Here is a 24,667-nt window from a genome sequence, read left to right as displayed (position 1 = left end):
AGACCTTTTCTAATTTGTTCTTGAGTCCTTCAAATTTATCTCACTACATAGAGAAAACAATAAAAATGATATAGCCAATAATAAGAGATGAATGACCTGTCGCTTTTTCCTCTGCAATATTACCAAGATACACCCTTTCCTCTGTTGCACGACTGCAAAAACTCTGACACAGACCCTCATTCTCTCCTGTCTCCATTACTGTAACCTCCTGCTTTCCGGCCTTCCTGCCTCTCACCTGTCTCCCCTACACGCTGCTGCCAGAATCACTCCACTCTTTCCTAAATCTGTCTCTGCGTCTCACCTGCATGAAATCCCTCTCCTGGCTTCCTATCAAATCCCGTATCACACACTCAATTCTCCTCCTCACTTTTAAAGCTTTACACTCTTCTGCTGCTCCCTACATCTCGCTACACACCATCCTGACTCTTGCGTTCTGCTCACGGATGTCTTCTCTCAATCCCTTTTGTATCTAAAGCCCTCTCCCACCTTAAACCTTTCTCACTGATTGCCCCACACCTCTGGAATGCCCTTCCCCTCAATATCCGACTAGCACCCTCTCTATCCACATTTAAGACCCACCTCAAAACACACCTGCTTAAGGAAGCATATGAGTAGTTCCATGGCTGATAATTAACACCTCATACATAAACCTTGGCCCCTTGCAGACGCACTTACCAGAACACCCTCCTACTGTCTCTGTATGTTCTTCCTACCTACCAATTAGACTGTAAGCTCTTCGGAGCAGGGACTCCTTTTCCTAAATGTTACTTTATGTCTGAAGCACTTCTCCCCTTTATGTGTTATTTATTTTATTTGTTATTTATATGATTGTCACATGTATTACTACTGCGAAGCGTTATGTACATCAATAGCGCTATACTGTATAAATAAAGACTTTCCTAAATACAATGACGTGCACAGGTTAAATGTGGAATACTATATGGGAGCTCCAGTGAAATAAAAACTGGTTAAAAAACACAGAAGTACCCTAAAAAAAAGTGATTTCTTTGTAAACGTATAAATAAAAAAGTGTAAACTTAAAACAGTGTAAATATAACACTTTTTGCGCAGTCTCTAAAAGTTTGGACTTGGCAATGAATCATTAAAAGGGGTAAATATATTTGACCATGTGTTAACTCTAAGGCCCTTATTCTGTAAGGTGTGATAAGCACAGATGACGTGCTATCGCAGGAAAAGCCCCATTAAAGTCAATGGGGCTTTTATGAGATAGCACGTCATCTGCGCTTATCCCACCTTACAGAATAAGCATCTAAATGTTATTTTGTGCTTTAAAGTCACAATACAGTTTGTGTCACTTTCTAAAGGATGTAAGTAAAATAATACTACTGTACTTATTTAGACATGCGATAAAAAGGTGTTCCTGTAATGTTTGCCAATGCTATGTGGGCAAATGAAATGATTCTTGCTTAACAATATTACAAAGCCCATTCCACACAGGCGCTGCATGCAAATGAGGGAGCAATCACAGACATTAATTACCGCGAGTCAAACATGGCCATGAAGGGGGTATATTTGACATTTCCATCTTCATCAAGGGGGATTCTGTCAAGTAGCTGCTCAAAGTCTTCATCAGTAATCTCCACACCAAACCTGAAACAGAAGTTAGCGCCAGTCAATCAGGGAGTTCAAGTTTGGGTCACGGGTGCCCACAATAACCCAAGCATATGGCTGCCATTAACTCTTTGTCACTGCATCGGCCCTCGCAATCAAGAGCCCCCCGTGAATATCAGAGGTTAATCGGGTTTTTGAGCGTAGCGGCTTTGTCAGTGAAAGAATTTCTAGCACACAGCTCTGGCACAGGGGCTGCACAGTAGCAGGAATACCGGTGTATTGAGACACATCTGATTGTCCTCTATAAGACGGTATTCATTAGGCTAAAACACTGGTATTGCTTAAACAAACTAACATTTGAAAAGGCTTTTCAGCCCTCCTGTTTAGCATGAAAAGAAATTTACAAAACATGGCTTTAAAACAAAAACAAAAAAAGATATATATATATATATATATATATATATATATATATATATATATATATATATATATATATATATATATATATATAAAAAATGAATGAGTGCTTTGGAAAAGCATTTCATAATAGCTTTCAAGATATTTTGCAGACAAATATTTCAAAAGTGGCAGTATTTGTTCAATAGCGCATAATTGTTTTTATCCCTCGAGCACAATTTAAGCATAATCCTTAAAACACTGGCATACACCAGAATGACTTAAGAAATAAAGATGAACAAGGCGTTCATTCATTATCTGGAGACGCTGATAATGAACAGCTGACTTTTTGGGGAAGAAGGTTGGAAAGGGGATGGGAATAGGCGCAAGTTATTTTCCTCATGGCAATGCTAAAGAATACGGGGCTAGAAATGCTATACATGTCATGCTTCAGTTTTTTCATTACTTTGACAGATTTATGTAAATAAATAAGACCTTTGAAAAATAAAAAAAAAAAAACATCTTTTCATTGCTTCAGACTCAAATGTGTTTCTCAGGACAAAATTGGCCGGTGACTAAAATTTCTGTATAAAATAGACGTTGTGTACAGCGTAGGGTTATAGGCTCATTAGCATGTCAAAGAATTTTCTTTTAATTCCTATATTGTACATAAATCTTATACAGGCATACCCCGCATTAACGTACGCAATGGGACCGGAGCATGTATGTAAAGCGAAAATGTTCTTAAAGTGAAGCACTCCCTTTTTCCCATTTATCGATGCTTGTACTGTGCTGCAAAAATCATATACGTGCATAACTGATGTAAATAACGCATTTGTAACAGGCTCTATAGTCTCCCCGCTTGCGCACAGCTTCTGTACAGGTAGGGAGCCGGTATTGCTATTCAGGACGTGCTGACTGGCGCATGCGTGAGCTGCCGTTTGCCTATTGGGCAATATGTACTTACTCGTGAGTGTACTTAAAGTGAGTGTCCTTAAACCGGGGTATGTCTGTACAGCACTATACAATATAATATGCAAATACAGTTATGGTACGTACATGACTCTATAAAGGTTAGACACGTTAACCTTTCGCTTTTTTAGATTTGTGGAAGAAAGGTAGATTCAGGCAACTAACGCTGAAGGAAATTGATGGTTAACAAACATATGATTGAAAGTCAGCAAAGGACCACTTGGGGCTCAATGACTTACAGATATGGGTAACACCGTATGTTGTTTTTATTCTTCACTGTTAGTGGGAAGTTTATAATATCAGCTGTAATTGACTGTAGAGGCCAGCATTCCATACGCTGTCAAACCGCTTCCCAGTGCTGGAGCAGATGTAGGTTCCATTCATTTGCATGGAGCTGCTATCTTCTCCAGCACTGGGAAGCGGTTGCACAGCTTAATGAATAGGGGTCAATGCCACAATTGAGAAGAGTCGAATATATGAGAAGTTTCTCACTGCGCATCGGAGAGTTCTAAATAAATTCTAAAGCGAAACCCAAGATTTTTCTTTTACATTAAAGGAAGACAAAGAATTCGTTTTCATGTCTAAATTGAAAGCTGTATGTAGCAACACAATGAAACATCTGTATATGTTATGGCTGCGGGGCAATGTCGTCTTATACTGAGAACCCACTACTTTAAATCCAGTTTATGTTGTTTTTTTCTGCTCTGTGGTTTCCAATATTCTTTTCAATAATTTACTGACTTCATATAAACATACGGTTGTTTTATTTTTTAGCATATATTACACACTGTACATTATCTTATTTTTACTAAATCATTTCTTTCCTCCTCCATTGCCTCTTCTTTACTCCTGTAGGCAAGCTCCCCCTGAGTCCCCTGTGGTTCCATACCGCGGAGGCGCGCGGGTGCGTCAGGCAGGTGGAGGAAGGTGCAGTAGCCTGCGGACGGTTTGGGAGAGGCGGCCGGGTCAACAGCAGCTCCCTTTGCCGGGCTTCACCATGTTTGGATGCGCACACATACGCAGTGGGACTTGTGCATGCGCAGAGGGGCACCGAAAGCCAGCGGCCATTACAAGGAGGTGCGCATGCGCATAGGCTAGGCGAGAGGTGGCCATTATATGGGAAGCTCCGCAGGGGGAACTACAATCCCCAACAGCCCTTGTGGCTGCTAAATCAGGTGCTACACAACAGCCAATAGGGCTGCAACAATCCCCTGTTCTGGAGAAGCAGTCTGGGGAAGGAGGTGAACCAATTAGGTAGTGTCTCATTGCCAGTGGCTCTGAGACTATGCCTAGTTTACTTCCCTTAGGCCCCAGGTAGGACCTGAGCCCCAACTAGATTGTGGTTGCTTCAGGGACCAGCCCATATATAGGGATCATTGCCCCTTATGTGTCAGTGCCAGGGACACAGCCAGGTTGCTGCGTGGAACTCGCACCCGGTGGTCTGGGACCAGATCACTCCAGAAGTATAGAGACTCTCTTCATGGTGGGACACTTCAGCGGGAGTCCACACCACATAGAGGCGGATGCCATCGCAGACAATGTCACTGGATCAGCGGATCCCTGTTACCATTCAGCAGTACCTGGGTGCTGGAGCACCTGGGCAGGTACTACAACAAGTGCACCAACTATACTGTACACACCGTGGGCAGTGCTGTCACACACTTCAGGGTGGGTTGGCTACTGTGGACACCAGGTTGGTTAGGTTACCAGGGAACCTCAGTACATTGTGGGGCACTCTCACTGGGGTGCGGACTAGGTGGTTGAACAGTGGGATACCATGTGTTGGCAAGGCCGTGCGAGGCTGGAGTTATATGTATTATAGTGTTACCAATTGCATCTCAGTAAACCTGTTATTATACATGCTATGTGTACTTATTGTATTGGGTCCTGTGAAGGGGTTATCGGGTGCTGTCAGGATCCCTCACAGGTGGGGCGCTGTCACCGGACAGATCAGGTACATCCCAGTCTCCCAGCAGCGGCGGGTTCAGGCCTCCTTTGAGCCGCAGGTAAAAGCACCACACACTCAGTAGCCACCACAGCTTACAGAGGGTGGGGGAAACAGCGCTACACCCCATAGTATATTTTCAAAATGGTTAGTCTCACTCTCTTGAACCGTTTGTGCATATCTGATATTGAACTCCAAAAACAAAAAAGAAATGTGTGTCCCAAGAAATGAAATAAAATAGCTACTCATATTGCTATAAAATGCACAAATGCCAAATAAAAATATTAATAACATATAAAAAGGGGGTATGTTTGGGGAATATCTCAGTATTTTAAAGGGAATTTCTGCAAAATATTGCTAGACAGCGTACAAAGCGTCAGAATATAAGTTTTACAGAGCAGCAAAGCAAAATGTTGTGTAACCGTAAGTACTGTTGGGTGCAATGAATCCTAAGTCAGTGCCTAACAAGATCCACAGCACGGTAATCAAACTTTATTTCATTTGATTCTACAGAATAGAATACAATAAAGAATGTTCATTAAAAAAAAAGTCTGTTCATCAAGAAGTGGGCAACCTCCCTCTACGTTAAGAAAGCCTTGGAATTGTTGTAGCATATAGCATACAACATTAGCACTACTGTATCTACTGTATTGTATCCCGAAGGTAGAAAAAACAGGATATTCAGCGCTCGTACTGTATGATGGTGTGGATGAGCCCTTTGCAGCATGTACATAAAGCGTCTCCCCAGAAACTCTCAAATCTAGGTGAACCCCCCTTAAAAAGGGGGGAGGGCACCCTGAAATACAAGATAATAAAAAATGCACAAATGCGCACCAGGGATTAGTGGAAGGTAATTTATTAAAAATACACACAAACTCTGAGGGGATCCAACCCCAACCTCAGAACAGCTGTGCAGCTGGACGGCTATGTACTACCCAGGAGAACACCTGATGGTGACTAAACCCTAAGCTGCACAGTATACAAATGCAGTAAAATTTATATAAAAACACATGAAAGAAAAAAACAAACATGAAAACAACCTATCAACAGATTTGTATAGAAACCGCCATAAGGTTGGGCACTGGCAAGGGGAAACGGACACTCACACTGAGACAGTCAGCAGACTCGCGGTGTCTGCACAGGATCCGGATCTCAGCACCGCGGAGATGGAAAAAACGCTGCTGTCTCCTGCAGGCTCCGTCTCAGCTTACCAGCATACACGCGCAGGATGACCTGTCGTGACCTCTACGCGTTTCGTACCAAGTACTTCGTATACCCTGTTCATTTATGTAACTGTATTTGTAAACATGTATTATTTGCCCTAACTCTGTGCCCAGGACATACTTGAAAACGAGAGGTTACTCTCAATGTATTACTTCCTGGTAAAACATTTTATAAATAAATAAATACGGAGTCTCGCAGATCTCGCCCCGCCGCCCAGAACCTCCGCCAATTGAGAACACCATATAAGTGACCAAACAAGAGTCCCAGGTAGCTTGATTGAAGAAAGTATTCACAGACTGGATGGCAGCTGAAGGTAAGTATTACCATGCTCCCTGCCGAGGATTTATTTATTTATTTATAAAATATTTTACCAGGAAGTAATACATTGAGAGTTACCTCTCGTTTTCAAGTATGTCCTGGGCACAGAGTAAAACAAATAATACATGGTTACAAATACAGTTACATAAATTAACAAGGTATACATTTATATACAAGACATTGCATGCACAGTTAAAGAAAATATATATTATGAGCGTATGAAACAGTTACAGACCAGATTAAAGTGTGAGACAGCCTTAGATTTGAAAGAACTTAAGCTGGTGGTGGATGTGAGAGTCTCTGGTAGGTTGTTCCAGTTTTGGGGTGCACGGAAGGAGAAGGAGGAACGTCCGGATACTTTGTTGAGTCTTGGGACCATGAATAGTCTTTTGGAGTCTGATCTCAGGTGATAGGTACTGCATGTGGTAGGGGTGAGGAGCTTGTTCAGGTAGCTGGGTAGCTTGCCCAGAAAGTATTTGAGGGTGAGACAGGAAAGGTGAACTTTGCGCCTAGACTCTAGTGATGACCAATCTAGTTCTTTGAGCATTTCGCAGTGATGTGTGTTGTAGTTGCATTGGAGAACAAAACGACAAATTGAATTGTAGAGGGTGTCAAGTTTGCTAAGGTGGGTTTGAGGAGCCGAGCCATATACTATGTCTCCATAGTCAATAATTGGCATTAGCATCTGCTGTGCAATACGCTTTCTGACCAGGAGACTTAGGTAGGATTTGTTCCTGTAAAGTACCCCTAGTTTGGCATAGGTCTTGGTTGTCAGGGTATCAATGTGCATCCCGAATGTTAAGTGGGAGTCAAACCATAAGCCCAGGTATTTAAAACTAGTGACAGGTGTTAGGGTGGTTTTAGCGTTGGTTCTAATCAGGAGCTCAGTCACTGGAAGCTTTACAAATTTAGTCTTGGTCCCAAATACCATTGTTACAGTCTTGTCAGTGTTTAAAAACAGTTTGTTTTGGGAAATCCAGTTTTCGAGTCTCAAAAAGTCAGACTGAAGTATGTGTTGAAGGTCAGAGAGGCTATGGTTGTGTGCATACAGGATTGTGTCATCTGCATACATGTGTATTGAGGCTTCCTTACAAGCTGTGGGAAGATCATTAATGAACACTGAGAAGAGTAGGGGCCCCAGAACAGAGCCTTGCGGGACACCACAGGTGATATCCAGGGGGTTGGAGTTAGAGCCTGAGATGGACACATGTTGGGATCTTCCTGATAGGTAGGACTGAAACCAGTTTAAAGCATGTTTCCCTATTCCAGAGCTCTGGAGTTTGTTAAGCAGGATAGCATGATCAACTGTGTCAAAAGCCTTTGCAAAATCTAGGAATACTGCACCAGTGAGTTGTCCCCGTTCCATTCCACACTGGATTTCATTGCAAACTTTTAGCAGGGTAGTTACGGTGGAGTGTTTGGGACGAAACCCAGACTGGAATTGGCTAGGGAAATTTGTCTTGGTGTAGAACTCGCTTAATTGGGAGTGGACACATTTTTCCATAACTTTGGATAGAATTGGGAGAAGTGAGATTGGCCTGTAGTTTGAGACAGTGTTTTTGTCCCCACTTTTGAAGATTGGGACAACTCTGGCAGTTTTCCAGGTCTTAGGGATATGGCCTGCAGACAGGATAGAGTTGACTATGGACGCAATTGGTTTGGCAATGGCTGGGGCACCAAGTCGTAGGAACCTAGATTGTAGTAAGTCGGGTCCACATTGGCTGCTTAGTTTTAGTTTGAGGAGCGCTTGTGTAATCTCCTCTTCAGATACTGGGCTAAATTGAAAATTGTGGGCAGTGTTGGGAGGGGGTGGGACTATAGGGGTACTCCCAGGATGAGATTCAGGTTTGGGGTTTGTGCTGCGTTTCGCTAATAAGTTAGTGGCACACCCCACAAAGTAATCATTGAATGCATTTGCAATGTCAGTGGGGTTTGTCAGAGTAATATCCCCCTTAGTGATATTACTTGGTTGTTGATGGTTAGGAGGCTGGAATATATTGTTGATAACCTTCCAGAAATTAGCTGGGTTTGATGTATTCTGGAGGAGATTGTCAGAGTAATATTGTGCTTTTGCATGCCTTGTTTGCCTTGTGCACACGTTCCGCAGGCATCTGTAGTGATTGAGATCCTTGGTAGTGCCAGTTACTTTGTAGCTTTTCCACAAGGCATCCCTGAACTGGTAGAGTGCTATAAGGTCAGGTGTAACCCATGGAAGGTGGGCCCCCCGTACCCTTATTTTGCGTAGTGGAGCATGGGTATCGCAGAGTTTTAAGAACTCGGATTGGAAATAGTCGAGCGCAGAATCAGGGTCGGGAATTAAATCGATTCTGTGCCATGGGCAGTTGGTAAGGTCATCCAGAAACTGTTGTGGGTTAAAGTTTTTAAATGTTCTAGTGAGGAGAACTTTGGGGCTTGAATGGGGCGGTTTAATTTTCCTTACACAGTACACTATTGCATGGTCACTGAAAATGTCAGGAAGGATGCCAGAGGATTGGATTCTGCTGGGGTTTGAGGAGAGAATCCAGTCTAGCAAGGAATGGTTATGCGACTTCAGGTTTATTCGTGTGGGTTGGGAAATGAGTTGCGATAGGTTAAGTGACTTGAGTTGTATCTGGATTTTGTGGTTTTTAGGGTCAAGCCAATTGAAGTTGAAATCCCCAAGAACTAGCAGCTCACTCTTCTCATTCAGAGAGGAAATGGAGGCAAGAAATTGGGTGATATCAGTCAAGGATTGTAGAAGGGCTTTAGGGGGGCGGTAGATGCCAGCAAGCAAGATGGGCTTAGAAAAGGGGAGGCAGATTTTGCCAACTAGAGTTTCAAAAGAGGGTGGACTTGGTGGGCAATGTAGCAGTGTAAATTGTAAGGTGTCTGCAATATAAATAACACCCCTCCTCCTCTCTTTGACCTATCTCTCCTAAAAATGGAGTATCCCTGAATGGCGATATTTGCATCAGGGGTTTTAGAGGATAGCCATGTTTCTGTAAGAACGATGGCTTTGGGTTTATGCATAAGGCACCATGCCCTTAGTTCGTCTAGTTTGGGCAGCAGGCTCCGGATGTTTATATGGGCGACAGATAGCCCTTTTTGGAATTTAAAGGTGGAATTCTCAGGGGCATGGGACAGAGCTGAAATGGGAGGACCTGGGTTAGTTTCAATATCACCTGCTAGAGAGAGTAATAGTATGAGAAGAAATTTGGGTAGTTGTTTACAAGTTGTAAATTTGTGGTGTTTTCCATTACATTGAGCAGTGGTTGGTGTGCTGGTTTTTAGAGTTCTCCACCAACATTCAGTAGATAGTGCAAGGCTTTTGAGTAGTCCAGGGTGTATGGTGATGTTGGGTGTGGGCCAGGATGGAGGAGTTTGTAGTTGATAGAGGGAGTAACATCTCCATGAGGCCAGGAGAAAGAAAAAAGTTAGAAGACATAGCAGGTTCATGATGCCAGAGGTAGGCAGTGTTGCATGGAGCTGTTATGAGCAGAGTGAGTGTGTGCAGACTAAACAGCAGGGGTGAACCTGTACCTTGTCATGTGTTTTGCTGCATTGCAATGCTAGGGTCAAGTCAGGGTTTCAGTGTTTTGTGCAGTCAGTTTTGGGAGAGGCTGCAGTGAAAGAAGTTGTAAAGGGGTGGGGGGTTAAACTATGCAGGCTAACAAGCATGGGATCATAGTGTGATCTGAATAGCTTACCGTTTGTTGTCTTGAGTTAAAGAGTTTGCAGAAAGAAGCAGTCCCCAGTCACCTCTAGTCAAACTGTAGTCTAACTGTATCACTTAAAAACCTCACTTTAAATGCCTCACTGCCTGGTATGTGAGGATGTAAGGAAGAACAAAAAAACCAGGAATGGCGGTGCACAGCTTCAAGAAAAGAAGCATGGGCTGAAGAGCAAAAAATCTAGATTTTTTTTTTATTGGTACAAAGAGTAAAAAACACTCATTCAAATAGCTCAGGCCAGAGATAAGTTGTGTCATCCATGTATACCACCACCATGTTAGCCACCCTTGCTTCCACCTCCTTGTCTGTTTGCAGCCTCACACTCACCACACCATAACGTGGCAGCATGTTGCACAGGGGATTGCATTTGCTTCTATTACAGACAACACTATCACTAGTACCACCATCACACCATTCCCCCATGTCTTTGTTTGATGTTGGGGCAACACTTGAGGTATACGCAGCATAACTGAGTCGGCTACCACTATCAGAAGTACCCCTACTTCTACTCTACTAATGGTTCTGCTCTTTTAGTAGTCACTGGTGTATTTGAGTGTCGGTCACTCCTTTCCTGTGATGAGTTTGACCATAGCCCATCACTTTTCTTCTCCGCCCTATGCCTTTCCTCTTGCATGAATGCTTGCGCTCTAGACACCTGTTTATCCCTGCACTTTGCTACTGCCTGCTTTCCCCTAGGCACAAAATCTTCCATTTGCTAAGTGAAGGTCTACAAAAATGGCCAGAATATATTTCTCCTTAGTTTTCACACATACTACATGGGGACAATTTCTCAAGCAGTTGAGCATGGCATCCACCAGCCTCATCAATTCAGCATTTTCATGATTCTCATTCTCATGTAACATGCATATAAGTGTCCCTAGTAGGAATATGGGATGACTATGCTGATGCCAGCATTGTCACTGCTGACCAGAATAGTACAGTATGCCACTTCTAGGAACTTAGAGTTCTCCATGATCTAATCATTCATTGCTTTGTGCTGTTCAGAGTGGCACTAGTATGTACCAATCTGAGTTCCACTAAGTGGGTACATCTGCTTTGAATTTATGTTGTGGTAGGTTGTTTGATTGCTGAAGATGACCGAGAATATTACGAGCTATGTAGGAGCGACTAAAGTGGGTGATTTTTGGAGATGCTTATAATATTTTGTGCACTGCCTCGCACTGTTTTAAGAAATGGTTAACTATAGAGTTGAGTACATGGGAAAAGCAGGGGAGGTGAATCAGGTTGCCCTGATGTAATTCTGCCACCAGGTTGCATCCATCACCCCCTGCCACCAACCAAATCTCCATGTCTCTAAGAGAAAGCCAACAACGCAATAATCCCCTTTACTTTCAAAAGAATATCATCCGCTTTACGGGATTTCTGATGAAAACCTTGTATACATAGAGTCACGCCATCCTTCTATAAGTGCTGCATCTGCTGACTCCATTACTCTCAGCATGACTTCCGCCACCATCATCTCCAATACACCCTTTGGCAAGAAGGAGAAAAGCACATCAACTGAGCAGTAACAGTTATATAGTCTCCCCCCTTGCCATGTCCACTAGTTCACATGTCTGTTGTGAAGTGTGTGTGAGGTATCAAGAGCTCAGCTCACTACTTCAACAACCTCTTGGTACAGGAGTAGAAAAGCCTAAGTGGAAAAATATGCCCTACTGGGTATTTTCCAGCAAGGTTCAGAATATGTTTAAGTAACTCCCTGAAACCCTTGCCCTCTACAAAGCTAAAGGGCAGTAATGTAAATCTACTACAAGCATCTAAACCAACTTTCATTTTAGTACTTAGGGCCTTGTGTGATCGATAAAAATGTGCCCACTATCAGAAGCTTCACTAACAGTAGGTTGCTTTATTGAATTATTAGACATAATTGGTCTATCACGTGTTTGGCTAATCAAGCCAGAGGGCCCCTTTTCGCTGCACCTATGTTTCCCACTGCTAGTAGCAGCTCATGTTGGAGCAACCCCATAGTTTCCTCCTCCAGTCCTCATCGTCATGATCGCCATCTAAATTATCACCAAGTACAGCTTCATGATGACATTCATCACCACCACCACCAAAACCACCTGTAATCTGATTGACTACCAGGAATTAAGCTATCCTTCTCAGAAATGTGCTGCTGATTGGGCCTTTCTCAGTTTCGTGCCATGTAGACCTATGATTACATGTCATGATGCATACCCAGATGAGTCCTCGCCTGGCATCAAAATAGGTGGTTGCACCCTCTATGTAAAACAACTTCCAAACTCTGGACTTCAGAGGAATTGAGCTGTTGCCCTGACTTAAATACATACACGTGTGAGCTGCTGCTGGCGTAAGTGGCATTGTAGAATAAGCTGTCCTGCTCCCCTCCCTGCTTGAGTCATTTCTGCTGCTAACGACAGTGCCACTACTACTAACAACATTTACTGCTTCATAATTATCATCATACTCTTCCACCTCAACAAATATACCAATCCATGGTGATGTCACGGTACAGATGGAGATACTCCAACTCCACGCTGCTATGGTGCACCCGATGGAAGTAGAAGCCCTGGCATGTCCAGAACCAGGGGGGTAGGGGGGAACACACTAGAGCCCCGGTTATATTGGGAACTAATGCTGATGTGGTTCAATCCCTCTTCTGGGCCCTTCTTAAAGAAGTTGGGGAGCTTCCCATGTCCTCTTTAAAGATTCATCTGGCTTTCAGAGAACAGTGCCACCGACTTTCAGCAGAAAATCCATATGGGAGTTGCTTTATCAAGAATAAAGGAGTGACAGAGATTCCACCGGGGGGAGTGAGAACCCTAATGTCAGGGTAGCTGGCCACAGCCAAGGGTGAAACTGATTGCTATTTCTTGGTAGAGTTGATACCTGAAGAAGATGAGCACAGGGGATGGATGGTGTGCCAGAGGTGAAAGAGTGGAAATCCAATTTTCCTTATCGATTCGGAGTCTCCCTTCAGAACATATCTCCCCACCCCGTGCAGATTGACTTCAACCAAGAGCTGAGTAAAATCTACCTGTTAAATGGGGTCAATTGCTTGGTACATGTGAACTCCATGTCGGCAAGGGAAAATCCTTCTACGATACAATTTGATTTTCGAGACTCACCGCTACCACCTGAATGGAGGGAACACCTTTGTGCCAAGATGGCTGAACATGAGGGGGTATTCTCTCAAAGTGAGATGGACATCGGTTGTGCCAAGAGTGCTCAGCCTGTTATTCGACTGAGTGACTCTACTCACTTTTGGCAGTGGTCTAGGCGAAAGCCCCCAAAGACATTGCGGATGTTAAGGACATCCTAAAAGAGATGAAGGCTCTAGCATTGTGACTGAATCCCGCAGCCCGTATTCATCACCCATTTTGGTGGTGCGGAAGAAAAATGGATCTGTACATTTGTGCGTGGACTATGACACGCTGGACTATCCCAGACACATATACCCTACTCCGGATTGAGGAGATTCTCAATGCCCTGTCAGGCATTGATTGACTCAGTGTACTGGAATTACGTTCTGGGTATTATCAAGTACCCATGACCCTGGAAGACCAGGAAAAAATGGCATTCATTTGTTCTCTGGGATTCTACCAGTTTACATTGATGCTACAGTGTATTTGTGGGGGGGCAGCAACATTTCAGCGCTTGATGGAGAAGACCACTGGTGACATAAACCCACAAGAGTGTCTAGTGTACTTAGATGTTCTCATAGATTTTGGTCAAATGCTGGAAGAGCATGAGGAATGCCTCCTGAAAGTCCTTGATTGACTGCAACAGGAGGGCCGGAAGTTGTCTCTTGACAAGTGCAAGTTCTGCTGAACGACAGTTACGTACTTGGGTCACATCGTGTCTGCAGAGGGGATAGCAACCGATACCATGAAAGTAGAAGCAGTGGTGAACTGGCTCAGACCAGGGAACATTGCAGAACTGTGCTCCTTTTTAGGGTATACTGGCTAACAGAAGGTCTGTTGAAGGCTACTCCTGCATAGCCAAAGAGTTGCATGGATTGCTGTAGACTTGCCAAGATAATGATAGCAAGAACGTACTGAATCTGAAGACTCCCTTTAGAGATAAATGGACACTGGCTTGTGAACAAACCTTCCTGCAGTTGAAGAAGAGTCTCACTGAAGCGCCTGTGCTGGCCAATGCTGATCAAGATAAACCAAACATTCTAGCTGTAGATACCAGTTTCAATGGGCTGGTAGCTGTCCTTCAGCAAAAGTACTCCACAGCACTTAGACCCATCGCTTATGTCAGCCGTAGTTTGTCCCCTAGTGAAAAAAACTATCCCATACATAAGTTGCAGTTTCTGACTCTGAAATGGGCCATGGTCAACAAACTCCATGATTACCTATGGAGTATCCTTTGAGGCGGGGATAGATAACAATCCACTTACGTATATTTTGATAACTGCAAAGACAGATGCCACAAGCCATACTAAAAATATTTGGGCAGATGCTCTGTCCAGAAGGCCGGTCTCGGCTCCTGCTCCAGATGACAGAGAGTGGGAAGAGATGCCTTGTGTTCTCCTGCTACTATTAAGAATGAGAAAGTAGCCTTCTCCGAACTGAGAATTGCCGATTCCTTGGCTTGCCAGCCCAACGACATTCAAGCAACCTACTGCAGCCCTACTGCATTATCATTGAATAAATGCTCGTGAAATAATAGGGCGTGAAGAGATCATCGTTGTTCAGGTACAAGACTCTGTAGTAGGAGTTGTACAATGGGCTGTGAGAGAGAGGAATTCAGAGTTATTAAAGCAAGCTCCTGCAGAGTTGGTTTGCCCTTCTTATGAGAGAGTGAGATAAATTCCAGTTCTACCGAGTTGTTCCATACCATAATCATCCGATAGGAAACAGCTCATTCGCCCAAGAAGATTGCAGTATATGGTATTGAAGTCCTTGCATGATGAGCATGGGCATCTTGGAGTGGACAATATATTCGGGCTATTAAAGACTGGTTCTAATGGCTAAGGATGAGGGAGTCAGTGGAGCAACATTGCAGGAAATTCCTGCGGTGCATCCAACAAAAGACGTTGCCAACACGAGCAGTCCCATCTTTTATACCAGGGGTGTGTTCCACTCCTAAGCCCCAGTAACTGGGCAGTACCACAGGAGTAAGCTCACCCCTCCCCCTCCCCGGCACATGCTCCAACGGTTTCCAGACTAGCACCTGGAACCCAGGAAAGTAAAAAAAAAAGTAACACGGAGCATAATCGAAAAGAAAGAGAACTGGAAGCCGGATAAAAGGTCAAAAATAATAATAAAAAAAAAAAAAACTATTGGCACATAGTGCCCGTGAGGAAACTGAAGTAACACTCCGACATTTCCTTGCTCCACGGTAGCTTTTGGGACACTATCATTTTTGTCTGCCACAGCTTATATCAGTTACACCGAGCTGTGGTATTAGGGAGTTATTTTCTCATGTTTTTCTCCCTTGTTTTCTCTGCTGACTCATTGTTTACATTTCAGACTTTGAGGGGACCCCACCTCTGCATATTTTAGACATTAATTTTCTGTCTTTCTCTGGCTCTTTATTATAACTGCCAGGGTTTAGCCACCACCTTCTAGCTACACAGCAAATAGGGTATTCATTCATTATATTTTCATTGTTGCTCTTTTTTCTGTGTTTACTTGGGTTTGTGTAGATATTGTTTTTTTTTTCAGTCATTTGTATTATCATGTGTTGCTGATCGGCCGATCTCCATTGCATTTCCAGGGGAAATTATTTTCCCCTGGATTTGCATTATCATACCTACAGTATGTATTTTGAATGTTGCATATTTTGGGTCCCTACATTTTTATTGTGTATTCTTTGGTTCAGCAGTGTTCATTTAGTATGTGTTTAGGTATATTTTAATATTATTTTTGTGTTTTGTATTGCTAATAAAATCCATTTTGTACTTTCACATATTTTTCGTGTGCTTTCAACAAACCCTCTTTTTTTCTTTTTGTGTTTGTATATCATATTGGGTTGTTAGCACCGCCAGAGGGTAAATTTAACCCCTACATCTGGCCTAGTGATTTATGGAGGATGGTTTTGATTGCGACACCAACTCTGTGTGTCTGTTTTATATATATATATATATATATATATATATATATATATATATATATATATATATATAGTATCAAAAAAAATATCTAATCTAAAAGAGAAAACTTTATATAAAACCTTTAAATTATTTTTTGTAAAGAATCTCACTCACAGTAAATGAACATTCACAGTCAGTATCATACATAACAATTACACGGATTCCTGAAGCAGATAATAAAGACTGCTGTAAATCACCATCTATAACAAAAGGGGAACATACCATAGAAGCTGAAAGTAAAGGGGATTGTCCCCAAAATGTTGCTGCTATGTATCTACCATTTCTGTTCCCTTCTCCATTTTCTGACCATTTGTGACAGTGATGTTGATGATTTTCTATATATAAATGTGAGGTTTTTTTACCATAAGCATGATGTGCTTGAGCAATTTTTATTTCCTATGCATTTTGTATAGGGGATTCATTTGGATGTTTCACCCTGGATATTTATAGTACCTTTTGGGGGGGTTTCTAATTCTTTTTCCCTGATGTATATTTTTTCCTTGCACAGAGGTTCCTTTATTGTACACTATATAAATATCCATATATCCACAATGTTTTCCCTCTCTTTATCTATGTATTAAAAGATAGTCACATAATTAAATGTTCTATCCGAATAAATAACAAAAAAGTTTCAGTCAAGAAAAACATACTTACATACATATATACTGTATGTTGATAGTTAACATTGTGAACATATGTACACACACATCTATTAAAAAATATATATATCACATTGTGGTTATATGGACTTATTTATACTCAACCCAATGTGGTTCAAATACTGTGATTTTGTAATGAGCAAACTCAGTTTTATTGATTTATATATTGATGCAAAAAATGTGGGCTTCGCTGTTCTTTTCTATTTTCTGCTTTCAGTCACGCCAAATGTAAGAAACATGTTTATAACAAAAAAGAACCTTTTGCTGAAGGTTCAAGAGAGAAAGAACTGAAGCCCAAGGCCCCAATTTGATATTTGTCCTAATACAATTCTGTATTTGTGTCATGTAACGCATTCTTTTCACAAGCTGACATAAATAGGGAATATGGGAAGCAAAATACTTTGATACACTATTGCAAGATGAAAATACCTCTCTGCATTCAGTTTGATCCATATTATCTTGACGTGTAACACACATTTGTTTCACCCTTCATGTTCCTTTTTTTTTACTACTTTCAAAAACACCAGTCACACACCCTCACATAACGGAGCAAAAAACAAAGACCCCTTGAAATGGAAACAATTCACTGAGGTTTATGTAAGAACACACGGCTTGCAATGAACACATACAGTGGCGAGAAAAAGTTTGTGAAACGCAATGATAATTATGGAAATGCCATCGTTTTTCCATGAAAACCTTCTTGAATCAAAACCAGTCTTTTCTGAAGTATCCAATAAGGTTTATATCAGCCAATTCCATGTCTTTTGAAGCAAAATGATGTATGAATAAGACAAACAATGAGTAATTAAGAGTGAGGGTAAGTGAAAAAGTAAGTGAAACCCTGGTTTTATCAGGGGGGATAATTAGAATCAGGTGTTAACATAATAAGGTAGATCTTCAGGTGTGAGCTTGGGAGGCCCCACCCTACAGTACTGCACCGACACACTTTATTCGAGCAAATACCCGGTATGTACCTGGCAGATACCTGGAATGCGCCGCTCCTCACCTCTGACAAGCCCCGTTGCATTTGCCTTCCCAGCCTGGGTTCATGCCTGGCTGATGGGCGGCTGATCTGTTAAATGATAATGATTAGGATTTAATAGGCTGCAATGCTTCGCGTGTCTACCAGATGGCATAAATTCATGAATTGTAATGCAGTATATATATATGTACTGTGCAGTATTGCAGCCAGCGGGAATAAAATGCTTCAATCCCTGCCGGAAAATAACTCAATGCACTCGGGCAGAAAACAGTCACAATCCTCAATACACCCGGGTATACCCGAATTCGTGGGACTAGCCGAGCTCGAATAAAGTGTGTCGCCAGTGTATATAAAGATCAGAAACTTTGTGTGTGGAAACACGTCATGCAACGATCAAAATAAAGCTCCGAGGACCTCAAAAAAGTAGTTATTGATGCTCATCAGCCTAAAAAAGGTTACAAAATAATTTCTAAGGATTTGGGGCTCCACCAATCCACTGTCCACAAAATTAGAAAGTTCAAATCCACAGTCACTCTACCCAGGAGCGGTCATCCTACCAAAATCTCTCCGAGAACAAACTGGCTAATCAATCAGGAAGTCACAAAGAACAAAAGAGTAACATCCAAGGATCTGCAGGCCACTCTCGCCTTGGCTAATATGAGTGTTCATGACACAACTGTCAGAAAAGGACTAAACAAGAATGGTGTTCATGGAAGGATAGCAAGGAGTAAACCACTGCTTTCTAAAAAGAACATAACTGCCTGTCTGAATTTCGTCAAAGAGCACATAGATGATCACAAGACTTCTGGAACAATTTTCTCTAGATAGACGTGTTAAAGGTAGAACATTTTAGCCGTAATGAGAAACGTAATGTTTGGCGAAAACCAAAACTGCGTTCAAACAGAAGAACATCATCCCAACTGTCAAGCATAGTGGTGGGAGTGTGATGGTTTGCTGCCTCTGGACCTGCACGGCTTGCCATCATTAACACAATATGAATTCTGCATTGTTTCAAAGATTCTAGAGGAGAATGTCAGGCCATCCATCTGTGAGCTGAAGCTGAAACGAAAGTGGGTCATGCAGCAAGACAATGATCCTAAAGATACAAACAGATCTACAAAAGAATGGCTGCAGAAGAAGAAATTCCACGTTTTAGTATGGCCTAGTCAAAGTCCGGGCCTAAACCCCATTGAAATGTTGTGGCAGGACCTGAAGTGAGCTGTCCATGCAAGGAAGCCCACAAACATCACTGTTGAAGCAGTTCTGAAAGGAGGAATGGCTCAAAATTCCTCAAAACCGATGTGAGAGACTGACCAGCAGTTACAGGAAATGCTTACAGTAATTGAAGTCATTGCTGCTTAAGTGAGTGCCTCCAGGTACTGAATCTAAAGGTTCACATATTTTTTCATACATGGATATTGAATGTTAAATCATTTGTGGATAAATAAATGTTGAAAAAGTATTATGTTTTTGTGTCATTTGTTTGATCAAATAATCTTTATCTATTATTAGGATTTAGATTAAGATCTAATAACATTTTAGGTTTGAAATATGTGAAAATCCTAAGTGGTTCACAACCTTTTTCTCGCCACTGTACATGGTAAAGGTAATCTGTTAACTTGCTTAATACAATGGCTAGGCTCATATTGTTTTTGTGTGCTGTTAAGAGTCTTGCATTGTGTGGCACTGGGCAGTCACACAATTGAAGGATGCCATTGTTACATTGCTGCAAGACAACTGATGTTACAGACTTCAGCTGTATATGACTTAGTTTAACTTTGGTAAATGTAATACTTAGTCACACACAGCTGATGCTTATTCCTCTCTAGGCTCTCTACACAGCCAACTAGCCAAGGTGTCCCACACTTCTTCACAGACAACAGGCAATGCGTTGAGTGACTGAAGCACCCCCAAAACCTTCCATTTTTATGTCAGTCCTACATACATCAACAATGGGTGTTATGCATGAGAGCTAAATGTGAGACAGTGATGGAACATTGAGACAATGACAGGATTAAGTAACAATAGTGGGAATGAAAGCGAGTGAGGTTGTGAGACAGAGGGGAAGAAAGCAGAAGGGCAGCAGGGGAAGAAGGGGGGACAGTTATACTGAGATAAATATTTATTTTGTACAGGGCTGGAATCGAGATAAAGAGAAAGTGACCGATATAAACACACATACATATATACACACAGATACACACATACATATGTATATCTACCTTTAGATATGTATAAATGCAGGCACAAAAAAGTGTATTTGCCAACGTATTAACAACTAAAGCATGAAACAAATGTTTAAAAATCAGTACTGCTTTTCAAAATGTAGGCATTACCAAGCAAAAACAAAATTGCATACATACGTACATACATACATACGTACATACATACATAGTACAGTATCTTCAGTGTCACAGCAGCACTGAGTTGTGAGATGTTCCCCCTTCTCCTGGAGGTTTCAACAGAAAAGAGAGACACTGACCAAGTTGGTGTGAGGTCTATAATTCAGAGGCTCAACTATTCAGGTAACTGTGTCACAGGCCTAGGCATAGAACAAAGGACTGGGCTGTAATTAGGTTAGAATGTTTACCAACTTGAATAGTACAAACATGTTCGTGTTTAGCTAGAAAAACACTCCAAACCTCCACAATGCATAACATGAAAAAAAAACAACTGCCATATTACAATTTTTTTTTTTTTTTCATGAAGGGATTAAAATCGACAAAAATGAAGATTGGAAAGCTAGGTACTGAGTAATCATTGGTTTGTTCTCTAGACTATTGTGCTTTGGGGTGAGACACAAAAAGACCACCAGAATTGTTTGGTCTAGTCCCAAAGCTTATTCCTATCCCAAGTCCCTAGAGGCTCATAAATTCTGTGCAAAACCTTGTGTTGACTTAATGAGACAGGAACATTGCAAAATAAAGGATGAAGATGTATAGTATTGTTTGGGATTCGAAAGTCGTATTGGTCCCAAAGAAAACTAGATTTTTGACATCTAAAGAAGAGACTTTTGTTTTTTCAGAAGCTCATTGATATTAATCCAAACATATATATATATATATATATATATATATATATATATATATATGTACAAGAAAGGACTGCGCTGTTGTCTTAGATGCCAGAAAATAATGTATTATATTAAAAATATAAAAATAGTAAAATAAATTTTACAATAGGTAAAATAGTGTACCAATAAAAATGATAATAATCATTCAATACCAATAAAGCACAATACTAAATATCTAACAAGCAAAGAAAAATAAAATAAAAAATGCATAAAAAAATTGAATAAAAAATACGTGGTGCTGTGAACCTTCCTTAGTCTGCTCAATGCAGATAGTCCTATGGAGTCCAAATAATTGTACCAATAATTGGGGAGTAAAATAGCACTGGTAGGAAAAGCAGGCAGCTTCTTTAAAAGGGCACAACGACCTCCCTCTCCACCTGTATAGAAAAAATAGAAGAAAAGAAGCGCCAAATCCTAGTGCATTACTGTGCAAACTTGATAAATTTAATGCCCAAAAATCTCAATAAAAATATCTCACACCCAGAGCCCATCCCCTGAAGAAGTCAGTCCATCTGATGAAACGCGTAGGGAAGGTGTGCAGTGGACCTTCACAAACGCTTGCTCCAGAACTGCTTTGAATTCAATCGGTCCGGTATCCTCCGCCATCTTTGTGACGTCATCCGCTGGTCCGCGATATCCATCGTCCCCGGTGGGAACAAAAAAGCATCTGTCGGTGTATACCCGGGGAGAGATCACTGCGGAGTGCCAAAAACGTCAGTTCCTGCTATCGGTGAACAGCAAAGGCAGCATTCAGATCCAGAGGTGTGACGGAGCCAAGACAGCAGTCAAGCAGCGTTTTCCTGGTCCTTGGAGCATGAGTATATCTCATAAAATGCTTTTAATTGTTCTATGTTTGTGAGTTAATTTTTATTGAGATTTTTGGGCATTAAATTTATCAAGTTTGCACAGTAATGCACTAGGATTTGGCGCTTCTTTTCTTCTATTTTATATATATATATATATATATATATATATATATATACACACACACAATTTCTTGCTGCAGTCCACTACATTATCTGATAGTAACCCAGTATCACTTGTATTCTCTTCATTCTGTTACTCTGCTGTAAATCTCAGTTAAGGTGATACAAGTTGCAGTCCCACATATCAGTCAAGCATCAGTCAACAAATAATGTAAAAAATATTGACGTAACATAATATGAAATGGGACGTTGGAAAAGGAATTTGAGCCTGCATCATATCTACCCAGACATGCATTTTTTAATCATTGCTTATTGTATTGTTTCAGTCTTTTAGGTCTGCATGAGTGTAAAAGGGAAGTTCAAGGTAAACAAAGAGGTGGGGTAACACTTGGGGCTCTCTTCATTGTTATTAGGGACGATATGGATTTGTACATGACACATTGAGCTTGTGGCAGTTTACTCCATATATGAACTTGGGTTTTGGTACCCAAAAGCGGCGGACTACAAAAAGAGAGAGCTACTGGCTCACTAAACTGTGCCCAGAAGTGCACTAACCAGGTTGTAGTCTATGTCGGTGCAAGTATTTGTATGTGTGTGTTCTGTGGTTTGTGGGTAAATCAGTATTTGTGTAGTATATACTGTATATATTTGCATGTATGTGTGTGCAAGTATTTGTGTGTATGTGTGTATGTGTGAATGCAAATGTGTGTCTGTGTATGTGCAATTGTGTAACATTGGGAATATATGTATGTAGGACGACAATTTGCACAGATAAAAGAATACAGGGAATTATAATACAATATGTTCAACAAACATAAAAGGACACAATAGAAAAAAGAATCATGCCCCAGAGAGCTTACAAACAGTGGTATGTTGGGAGACCTACATAGATAGTGTGAGGCGGAGTAAGTGCAGGGGATGACAGTGCCTGGTCAAGAGTATTGGTAAGGACTTGTGTAAGTGTGGGGAGAAGTTGTCAGTAGTTCGGGCTATTGAAAAGCTTTATTCAACAGGTGTGTTTTTTAGATTTCACTTGAAGATGGGGAGAGAGGATTCCTGGTGTATACTGAGGGTACAGGATTCCATTGGTAGGGGTAAGTGGAAGAAAAAGGTTTTAGGCAAGAGAGAGCAGTAGAGGAGACAGATATGAGCACAGTGAAGCAGACGAGCAGGAGCATAGCAGGAAATCAAAGAGTTAGAGCCTTAGGCTAAGGCCCCGCTCCCTCAGTCAGCGCGCCCGCACTGCAGACAGGCGGGGCGCTGACATACACAGACCGCGATATGCGGTCTGTAGGGTAGCGGGAGCCGGAGCGGGAGGTGGGCAGGAGTGGGAGGCTTTGAGCGGGAAGGGGGGGCGTGTTTTGGGCGGAGGGACCCGCTACTCTCCCCCCCTCCCTCCACGGCTCGGGCTGGAGCTGCTGATTGAAGGTTCAGTAAATAAAGCAACACACACATACAGGCACTCATACACACACACACGCAGGCACTCAGACATACACACACACACATACACACACACAGACAGGCACGCTTCTTTCACTCCACACTCCTCCCCGCTCCCCGAAGCCTCTCCTCCCGAAGCCTCCCCTCCTCATTGGCTCACAGCCACACCACGTGACGCGTCGGCGCTAGGGATCACAATTCTCTTGTATCCGCTAGCGGCTGACGCGCCACAGCGTGTAGTAAGCTGTGCAGCCAGGGGGGACCGGGCCCGGCTCGGGAGGATTCCCCTGCTGGTGGGGAACGCCCGTGCAGCCGCCCGCGCCGCCGGGCGAAGCGGGTCCCAGCCCTTAAGGAAGAGGAGAAAAACTTTGCAGGTGAAATGGAATTTCATGGAGAGCAAGGAGAGGAATTTGAGATGAGCAGACACTGTTCTGGGAGAAGGTGATATAATTCTGTCTGCAGCATTTTCAATAGATAGAAAGTGAACAAAGTTGTGAGGCAGAGAGACCCGTTAGTAGTAGATTTCAATAGTCATGCAAGCAATCAGAGACTTGAGATAGGCCTGCAGGTGTGAGGTTAGGTGTGGAAAGATATATCCAAGTATCACCTGCGTAGAAGTGATAGCTGGAAGCTGGAAGAGTTGATAAGGTCACCAAGTGATAGTGTGTAGAAAGAAAAAGGAGAGGTCCCAGGATATATTCCAGCAGAGAGATCGATCATATTAAGGAGGGATGAATGACCTTGCGATTTAACCTCATGGATATTTTTGGCTACTTTGGCAAGGGCAGTTTCAGTTTAGTGAGCTGTATGAAAACTAGATTGCAGAGGGTCTAGGAGGTCTTGGTAATTAAGAAAGCTGAGCGTTGTGGAGGTAGACCAGGCATTTACGCAGTTTGGATCCGGTAGACAGAAGGGAGACAAGGCAGTAGTAGTTAGTAAGGCAAGTATGGTCGGGTCTAGAGTGTCATTTTTGAGAATTGATGTGACAACTGCATCCGTGAAGGATGTGTGAAATGCCAGATGACAGGGAGGTGTTTAAGATGGGTGAGTAGAGACTAGGGTAGTGGTCTGATAATGTGTGAGAGAATAGGATTGGGAGGGAAAGGGGGAAAGTAACTGAGAAATTTCCACCTCTGTAACAATTCAGAAAGAGTCAAGAGTGGAAGGAAGAGGTTTAGGCAGAAGTATTATACAAGACGAATGTACAGCAGGTGGATAGAATCTACCAGGCCTTTTAAATGGTCAGCAAAGGCTTGAGGGGTAGAAAGAAGGAAGGGAGTTAGGAGGAAGAGAACTGAAAAGGAGGTGTTGATTGGAAGGAGAAGTGGGTTGTTTAGCAATGGAGAAAGAAGAGTTAAA

At 42.1% G+C, this 24,667-nt stretch overlaps 1 protein-coding gene across 2 annotated transcripts in view; it reads right to left on the bottom strand.

The window, feature by feature from the left end:
• LOC142501025 (EF-hand calcium-binding domain-containing protein 6-like) overlaps positions 1-24,667 on the bottom strand; it is a 153,806-nt gene that overhangs the window by 75,934 nt on the left and 53,205 nt on the right. For both annotated transcript variants that reach the window (XM_075610271.1, XM_075610279.1), the window contains exon 13: positions 1,501-1,611. In XM_075610271.1, the coding sequence (XP_075466386.1) occupies positions 1,501-1,611 (111 nt within the window). The remainder of the gene's footprint in view (positions 1-1,500; positions 1,612-24,667) is intronic.

The sequence above is a fragment of the Ascaphus truei genome, chromosome 1, assembly GCF_040206685.1.
Source record: "Ascaphus truei isolate aAscTru1 chromosome 1, aAscTru1.hap1, whole genome shotgun sequence".
NCBI classification, from domain to species: domain Eukaryota; kingdom Metazoa; phylum Chordata; class Amphibia; order Anura; family Ascaphidae; genus Ascaphus; species Ascaphus truei.
This window is presented reverse-complemented; position numbering and strand designations above follow the sequence as displayed.